Source organism: Saccostrea echinata, unplaced genomic scaffold, assembly GCF_033153115.1.
Source record: "Saccostrea echinata isolate AGI-Se365-2 ecotype Australia unplaced genomic scaffold, CSIRO_AGI_Sech_v1 ptg000029l, whole genome shotgun sequence".
NCBI lineage: Eukaryota > Metazoa > Mollusca > Bivalvia > Ostreida > Ostreidae > Saccostrea > Saccostrea echinata.
The window spans coordinates 23305531-23315157 of NW_026889778.1; the positions used below are offsets into that span (position 1 = coordinate 23305531).

The 9627-nt window shown below is 33.0% G+C and overlaps 1 protein-coding gene across 2 annotated transcripts; it reads left to right on the forward strand.

The window, feature by feature from the left end:
* Positions 1-410: 410 nt before the first annotated feature.
* Positions 411-9311, forward strand: LOC133195716 (calcium-activated chloride channel regulator 1-like). 2 transcript variants are annotated; one of them, XM_061331643.1, is made up of 13 exons: positions 411-882; positions 2686-2968; positions 3193-3328; positions 3628-3793; positions 4135-4261; positions 4404-4522; positions 5243-5467; positions 5619-5912; positions 6968-7177; positions 7273-7543; positions 7659-7829; positions 8090-8293; positions 8452-9311. In XM_061331643.1, the coding sequence occupies exons 1-13, from the start codon at positions 721-723 to the stop codon at positions 9030-9032; spliced, it is 2949 nt and encodes a 982-aa protein (XP_061187627.1). In that variant the 5' UTR covers positions 411-720; the 3' UTR covers positions 9033-9311. The 2 variants fall into 2 exon arrangements, with proteins under 2 accessions (XP_061187627.1, XP_061187628.1); XM_061331644.1 differs by having other exon boundaries at positions 5246-5467.
* The last annotated feature ends 316 nt before the right edge of the window (positions 9312-9627 follow it).

Sequence of the window (9627 nt, forward strand, 5' to 3'; positions counted from 1 at the left end):
AATATCAGGATAATTAGTTCCTTTTATTACGTTTAAAATTGTTTTAATTAACTTGCATTGCAATATACACGGTGCTCGGAAAAAGTTGGTGATGTTTAGTCTAAAGCTATTTTTGAACGGAAGCATGTCTATCATTGGTTAAATGTAGGCTTATCTCCGCCCTCTGTGAGAGTTTATGATTTGATGACATTACGGAAGTCAACTTTGAATTCAAACGCTAGCGGTATAAATAATGCAGTTATGAATTTTGAATCAGTATTTAATGTTCTTTCATTTCACGCATTATCTATCAAACTCCTTTTAGTGTTGACAACTTGCAAATGAATGAAATTTAGGTCAAAAAAAATTAGCAGGTGTGTTTTGTGTTTTAATTTTACAGAAAGATGTGTTGTGCATGGTATTAGGACTTCATGCTGAATTATTTCTTAAGTTTGTCAACGTTTCACAAAAAATTTTAAATATTTGGATTTGAAAACAAAGACGATTTAAAGGCCAGTGCTCCGAACACTTTTACTGAGAAACCTTTCTCACGATTATCAGCGTCCAGATCTGTTATCAAACCACATTTATTCGGTGCTTTCTTTCATCATTCCGTGCCAATGGTCACGAAAATTGCATTCACGAATCTCTTCATTAAACGGATGGAGAATTAAAATATAATCTGTCTAAGCAAAAGGACGATACACCTAAATCAAAACACCCTGTATTCTGCCATTAAAAATGGAATTCTTTCCATCAATTCTGCTTTTGAATGTGCTTGGATATATGTCTTGTTTTCTCCAATCAAAGAGGATCCAACTAGATGGAAATGGTTACACTGGTGTGACTGTAGCAATATCTAGTAAACTGGACCCTACTGAAATTCATATACAGAGACTAAAGGTGAGCTAAAAAAATCTTTTGATGCAAAGGCTATTGCATGTATTTCGTGCTCATTTCTGCATTTTCTATGTAGAGATAAAAAATGATATTTGTACGGTTTGCATTGTATTAATACACCAATATCAATTGCGTATTATATGCATTTAGAAACTTTTACTTAAAAAATCGCCTCCTCGTGGAATTATTATTTTTCATAATCACAACCTTGCTGATTGCATAAAGAGAGTACATATGAATTTCGTAAGATTAATTTTCTTCGTTAAAATCGAAATATTTCTTTGGACGACTTACAATGGGAAAGGACGTCTCGATGTCTTTATTGTTAAAGACCAAAGTTAAATAGACTTTATAGTTCAATTAAATAATTTGTTTTCAGAATTGAAGTTTATTGTCCATTTTAATCCTTTCCTCTAAATAATCCTCTGTGTAAAATATTTTGTAAGGAAATATAATGGTAGAATGTCAAAAATATTATGATTATTTTGATTTCATCTGTGAGACTTAAGCAAATAAAAGAAAATGTCTAAACAACTATTTTGAACAAATATCTCAAAGTCAAATAAAAGAGATTTGCATAATATAGCCTGAAAAAATTGCGCAATAAATCAAAATTTGAAAGAAGATAAAGTGATTGATTTATCACTTCAAGAATGAATTATTTCAAACGACAAAATGACAATTGCAAATTCCCATCTGTTAAAGAGAAATGGCTTTAGCAAAGTGCATCGCGTTGTTATACATACTTTTATCATTCATTACTTTTAAAGTTTCAAAGATACTACAAATTAGTTTTATAGCAAAAAATTAGGAATAAAATGTTTTTCTAACAATATTTTAGCTGTAAAAATTAGGATTCATTTTTAAAAGGTTCCTAAATGTGGAATTAATCTGCCCAATTTGTTGAAAGTAACATCATGCATGCATCATTAATAATAGCGTTGAGATTAAATAACATCTACATGTATTATATTAACAATCATGGCTTGGCCATGAAAATTAATGAATTTACATTTGTTTCAAAGAATTCTAAAGGAAATTACAGTGACACATTTTCAGAAATACAATTTATACATTGTAACAACTACATGTAAATGCCGACTTCATGTTGATTTTAAAAATTAATTTACTCCGTCTTGTCCTCGTTACTAGTAAATGCATTGTTTGTTTCCATTTTGTAGAATAAGAAATTCTCACCTGTGCTTGTTTATACCTTTGACAAATGATTTCACACTTCACCTGTTCATGTCATACAATTTTATAGATCTAATCTCTTAAGCCTATCATATCACAGTTGTATCTGTCGGAAAATAAGAGTGTCATACTTAATCATTTCCTCGGGCAAAGTGCAAAATTAACATTCTAAACCTAATTGCACTAATTTGTTCCTGAGAGTACAATATACATCAGATGTAATTGTCAAACATCGTGCTACTGCTCTTTCGGTGTAGAGAGTGTCTTATGTTCGAGTAGATTGACGTTTAATATGGTGCTTAATTTTGCACAAGTGAACCTTATTCTACTCATGATAACTTTGCTAATGTATATAAGAACTGAGTTACATGTACATGTAAGTGAAAATTACATACTGGTTATCAGCGTAAGTGTTTAATCTAAAAAGAAATCTAGGACCATCATTTAGCAAATGACTGTAAAATCTGCAGTAAATAGAATAAGATAATAAATGTCTGTCGAGTATAGTATATATTTGTTCTTGTGCGTGTCTCTTTGACATTTCTTCTCCATTCAAAGAAATAAATTAAGTTATTTAGATAATCTGTACATTTTCATAATATCATTTTGCAGAACTTACTCACGGCTGCCTCTGCCCAGTTGTACAAGACAACAAAATACCACCTATATTTTAAAGATGTCACCATAGTTATACCGAAGTCATGGCCGAATAATTTCAGCAAAGAATTTGTAAGTGGACCACAACTTGATACGGCCCACATTATTGTGGACAAACCCAATCCACTGGTGGACAACAAGCCATACGTTTCTGGAATGACCGGGTGTGGGCATCCTGGAAAATACATATATTTAGAACCTATCACAGTACAAGTTCATCCGGCAGAGGGACTTGCAGGTGCATGATATATCTTTTTTATTAAGGAAAGCAATAAAAATAAATGTTGATGAACATGTTCTGTAACGGTTTTACTATGCACTTGTGCTATGATAAAATTCATACGGTTGTAAATATGAAACACCTATTACTGTCACGGACTGAGAAATGCCACATACAAATCATACGCTTAAAAATCTTAAATACATTTTCAGTGTGCTGATTTTCTCCTTTTTTTTTCATAGATAAGATACTGGTTCATCACTGGGGCCATTTCAGGTGGGGGTTATTTGACGAACATGGCGATAAGGAAGCACCCATCATGGGAACAAATACAAACCCTTGGTTTTACTCTACTGAGGGGACATTCAAACCCAATATGTAAGTTTAAATTTTACTACAATAAAAAATCTTTAACAGCAAAGCCTTATATGTTTGACATGTTTGTTTCTTTTTAAACAGGCAGAATACTCACCTTACATCATGCTTTTTATGAGCTTTTTGTTCCGTGATTTTAAAGATATAATTATTATTTTTTAATTAAACTACGACAAAAAAGATTTACACTACAAATATGGAAGCAGGCCATGACCTTATTTTTTCTGTATGTTGTATGAATAATGTCGAAATAAAATTAATGATCTGTAATATCTTACATCAGAATCGGTGTAATTCTTCAGATGTGCTAAAAATATCAAGGGTCAAAACCACCTAAAATACTGCCAGAGCTTCAGACAGTGTCTTCTGGACGATAATGGTTTGCCAGAAAAGGATTGTAAATTCTGTGTCGACGAACGGGATAATACTGCAAAAGGCTCTATCATGGGGAAACCGGAGATATCTAGTGTTGGTATATATAAGAAATCTTTGTTTAATGATAGAAATATTCAATCAAACTTGACAATGTAAGAGCATCTTATTATAACGCTCCTGTGATGAGTACTAAATAGTCGTTCATTGGTGATTTACTTAAAATATAAAAATTAAAACTGGATAAATTCATCCAATATCTTATAAACATGATCATATATGAACCCTATATCACTATTTCTAAGCATAGTATCTAAACATGCATAATTAACACTCTAAGTGTATATATATATCTTTTTTTTTATTTAAAGCATTAAGCATTTGTTGTATTTTATTGTAACATATCAAATGGTGTACCTTTTTCATTTGTATTCAAGGTGGTTGAATTTTGTGACGATGAAAATAGTGATGTTCCACACAACAGAGAGGCGGACACTCCTCATAACAGATTCTGTCAAGGAAGAAGTGCCTGGGAAATAATGAGACTTCATTCTGACTTCAAAGGTCAGTTTATTTATTGATTTAACATTACATATATTTTTAGGGAAATCCAGACCCAAAAATTTTTAACTATGCAAGCATTTTCATCAACATATGTTTTGCATATTAGCCTTAATTTTTCTTTAGCAATTTTGTTTGTATGTAGATACAAAACCAGGGCCTCCATCACAGAACACAGTGCCAACATTCAGAGTTGTTCAACAGCGGACGGGTCAGAAAGTTGTTTTAGTATTGGACAAGTCCGGAAGTATGAACAGTTACGATGTAAGTTCCGGAACCAATTTGTTCAATACCAATAACGGTCTACATCTATAAGACAATAAATGATAGAACAAGTGTTTTATTTTTATTAAAGTTTTTTGCATAATTGTAAAAAGTTGACTGGCTTTATGCTTCATGATATTCATACTTCCTCTAGGACAGTAAAACAACAAACCCTTTGCGAAAGGTATTACAATACCTATGAATATTACTTCCTCTCTGTCTCTATTCCAATATCTCAGTTATATTCCATAATAAAACTCACAAATCTCAATTTCTGTCTTCACTTTTAATATTTGATCAAGCATCATTGTACTACTATTCCTAACTCTTTTAAATCATTCTTACCAATAATTGCAGTGTATAATTAGAAGTAATGTTGAATGTTTGAAACGCTTAATTAGTATATTAACCACGATTTTTGCATATCGAAGGAATTTAAAATACTTTACAAATACTTGTCTACTTACATATATTTAAGCTTAGAAGATATATGTTTACTAGACTAACTTTCCCTTGTTAACAAAATCGCATGCATAGCACTTATCTGTATTATATATCAATAATCGCTCAGTCTTACTTTACCGGTACCGTTTTTAATTTTACATTTTTTTCTGCAAAAGAAAATTGTAGTGAGATAATGAGAGCTCCTAATAAATCATTTAAAAATTATGATTGAAAACAATATCAAGTTTCATCAAAATATTTTTTATCTTTTTAAAGCAGAGAATAAACAAATTGAAGGATATATCATCCAATTATATCAGAAACTGGTCACCAAATGCTACATCCATTGCCGTGGTAACATTTAACGAAACTGCCAGTGTGGTGGCTCCATTAACTACTGTGACGTCAGAACAAGAGAGACAAAGCTTAGTGACGTTGGTGAAGAACATCAAAGCTCTTGGTGCAACTTCTATTGGAGCTGGTCTACAAAAAGCATTAAAGGTATATTGAGTAGATTTAGTATCAATTCGAGGCTAGGGAAATGACTATAAATTATTTCTATGAAGAACAAAGTGTAACAAGATTGGAAGAATTGATTTAAGTAATAACAAGATGAAGATGAAAAATCATGACATTGTTTATTGTTTTGCAGTTATTAAAAGAAGATAGTGACAACATTACGGGAAGCGAAATAATTTTGGTATCTGATGGCGCCAATACAGTTCTTCCTGGACCGGATGAAGTTAGAGGGGAAATTCTAGTCGAAGGTGTAATCATCAGATCTGTGGCTATTGGGAGGGAGGCGGATGCAAAAATTGATAAACTAGCAAAGGACAGTGGCGGATTTAGCTTCTTTTACTCCGGAAATGAGCGGTCTACAGCTCTTGCAGATATTTTTCTTGGCATCGCTGCTTCTTCTTCTGATGAAGAAGGGAAGATGTATCAAGTAAGTGGGCCGTAATAATAATGCATAAGCAAAGTATGACAGGTGAAAATTGGAAAGTAATTGGCATTAAAACATATTGGCTAGAAGTCTGAGGATTTTTAATAAGTTTCTCTGCTTGAAGAATTCTTTTGCCCATCAGATCTGTTCAAATAAAGAGCCATTCTTCCTTTCATAGGATATAAAGTAGGAAAAGTTTAAATTTAATAATAAATACACGGAAGACTTATTCAAAATTATTTTCTAAAGAATCACTTGGCAAAAAGAGTCAAAACTTTATTATATTAAGGTTTCTTCATAGATTGTAAGTTCAAGTTTGTTAAAATCTGGAGCTTTGACGGGGTCACCATAGGTGTCACCCCTTGGCATAAAAATATCAGAGGAAAAATCTCTCACATGCCAGTAAGTGGAAATGACAAGAATATCATCCCAATATAGTGGTGTTTTTCAAATTTGTTCAAATCACTGCATTATCATAAACGGAAAAATATCTTTATTTTTTTTCCAAAAAGTTCTTCTAAAGACTAACTGGACTACAATAAGTCAAATGCAAGCATCCCCTCATAGTGTGGATTCAAGTTCGTTCAAATCATAGCCGCTTAGAATAGGATGCTGCCTCAAATGGGGGTCAACGTTTTATATAGGAATGTATATGAGGATGATCTTTTTTTCTTTTGTACATGGTCCAACAATGACCATGCATATTATGATGTAAACATCTCCAGGTAGTAAAGATTCAATTTTAAACAGATCTAGGATCCCATGACTTGAATTGGGGAACAATAAGACATCATATATCACATAGTATATATTTGAAGAAAAAGTTGAAAATGTCTCCTTAAAACATTGTCACAATTTGTCATACAATAATATGAAAGTATTCCAGTATAGTGCAGATTCCTGTTTGTTCAAATCATGATCCCTGGATCCAGTGCTTTTCATATTTTCTTAGTCTTCTGCAGTGATCAATAAAGTTTTCTTGAATCAAATGGTTTTCCTTAAATATTTTTTTTTCATGCAACAATAATTTGATATTTTGCCATTTATTCACCATTTAGCTAGAGAGCAAATCAGTGAATGTGACCAAAGAGCAGAATTTCACCACATCGATAACAATTGACTCTACCATTGGACGGGACACCACTATCCTGCTAATGGGGCCAGGGATTGATTTCACTGTTGCAACATTATCAGGTCCTGGGAATAGTTTCCTTACTTCTGGTGCCTGTACAGATTCGTGTAGCTTAAAGATTGAAGGAATAGCAGAGGTAACCTATAACAAAATATTTTGTCTGTTATATAGTACACTGCTACAAACAGCTTGATAATTCTAATATAAATCATATGTTTTTATTTGTTTTAGATAGGTGATTACGTAATTGAAATTTCGTCATCATTTGACGTCATTCTGACACTGACGGCACATTCCTATCCTAGGAATCCTTCTGAAGATGTTTTCACTGCCACTGCTTGGACATCGACAGACTCATTCGACTTTTCACCATCTTCCCCGATTGTACTTTATGCTTTAGTTCAGAAAGGAACATACCCTGTCTTCGATGCTGATGTCAAAATATTTGCAGAGGATGAAAATGGTCACGTGATCAATGTAGACCTAGCTGATGATGGTCTAGGTGAGAGAAGACATCTTGTCGTCATTACTTTGTTCTACAGAACTTATATTTATAGGGCTTTCTTATCGGTTTCGCGACGGAAGTCCTGAAAATAATGTCTGTGTTTATTTTGTAGGTATGGATTTAATTAAGGGGGATGGTCAATATACAGGATTGATATTGCCTTCTCGAATCAAATCGAGTGGACGACACAGTCTCAAACTTGTAGTGACTGGCAAAGATGGTGAAACAAAAATTCTGCTACCTGAACTGAAAAGGCGAAAAAGGCAAATACAGGATGAAATTGGTATATAAACCATTCTATGGAATTTTATTGAACGTATCTTTATAATTTTAGCCTATTACAAATGTTTATCATGCACTTATAAAATATTCAGACATAATATATTTCTACTCAATACAGATGTGTCCTTCCGCGACGCGACATATAACCCTTCAATTGAAAAAAAAAATACCAACTTGTCCTTCTTTATTAAATTACAGATTGGTTCCTCTTGGGAAATTAGAGCAGGTTTAAAACTTTAATGATTTTTCTCCCTTTTTCAGCAACCTCTAATCTCAAAACAGAGAACGTGGGTGGATTTAAGAGGGTTGCAGCTGGAGGGACATTTACTGTTCAGAATTACAAACCTGTAACAGAGGATAGGATGCCACCAGCCAGGATTACGACCCTCAGACTTATAAGCGCCGAGAGTAATTCTTTCAATGTAAGCTGGAATGCCGTGGGTGATGATTTCACCATTGGAAATGGTAAGAAATATTTATTTTAGGTAAAAAATGTTAATAATTAGCGATAAGTTACATACTTCTCAATTATTTAACATACGGATGGGTTTTATCATTGTACAGTAATTCTTAAAGAATAATTATGATTATTGTGTTTGAACGTGTTTTTATTTCTTTTCCAGCATCATCCTACAAGATTTTATTGTCAAAAAACTATTCAGCAATTCTGAGCTCGACTGATACAGTGACCCAGATAACCGAAAAGATTCCAACACCTTCAAAGCCTGGCAGCTTAGAAGTATTTTCCTTTAACTTACCGGAAGTTGGTGTGAATTACTATTTAGCCGTTCTTGCCGTTGACGATGAAGGGAACCAAGGCGAAGTTTCAAATATTGTTTCTGTGTCTGTTGTAAATGACGACAGTTGGAAGCGTGTTGAATACATGGAAGTGACGTCATCACAATCGATTTCCATGGAGGGTCTAATTCTTTCAGCAAGTGCAGCTGCAGTATTTGTTTTCATTCTAGTTTCTTGCGGATGTTGTTTATGTAAAAAACGAATTGAGTCTGGAGGTAAAGCAAATAGCTTTGATTACCATAAAGAGGAACTGTCAATCAAGGTGTGGCATGAACGTTATTTTGGACGCGATTTTCTAGTGCGCATGTACTATTCACCCCATTTACATTTTGTGCGAGGTTACCAGGCCCGAGATCCTCGAATCAATGGATATAGAGATAATTCTTACCTGTATTACATTTCATAATGTGAAGTGCATGCAGGTACACGTGCAGAACTTGACAATGTATATGTAAAACATTTGTTAAGATTTATGCTTGGAAATTCCACTCATGATATGAAATTTTCCATCCATCTTTTTAACACAATCCATTTTCAACAGTGACAAAGCCTTTTTTCTGCATATGTAAAGCATGGATTGGATTTTTCATCGAATTACTATACCATAAACCCTAAAATGTTTCATCTTGTCTGCACAGTAAAGATATTGAAAAACATTTTTAGAAAGCCCACACACTTTAGAGATTTTGGCCGGCGCTGTTATTTTTTTTTTCTCTAAATAATGTTTTCAAAAATTCTTTCAGGAGATCAGCAGATACCTTTAGAATAAGTGATCAAAGGGTTAAAATTAAGAGGCATTATAAATGGATCTACGAAATCCTATTTTGTTATACTCAGACCTAACTATCATCGAATAGCACTTAGAATGTTTATTTATATTGAATTACTATTAATTTTTATTTATTAATTAATCAATAAATTCTATTTATCAATTAATCAATATGCAGTATTCCCAGTTTCTAATTCATCATAGACTGAAAGTGTATGCAAGATACATAGGC

Coding starts and splice junctions, on each gene's coding strand:
- LOC133195716 (XM_061331643.1), top strand. CDS start 721: ATGGAATTCTTTCCATCAATTCTGCTTTTGAATGTGCTTGGATATATG. Junction 7,544..7,658: donor CCTAGCTGATGATGGTCTAG/GTGAGAGAAGAC, acceptor TTTATTTTGTAG/GTATGGATTTAATTAAGGGG. Junction 8,294..8,451: donor TGATTTCACCATTGGAAATG/GTAAGAAATATT, acceptor TTTCTTTTCCAG/CATCATCCTACAAGATTTTA.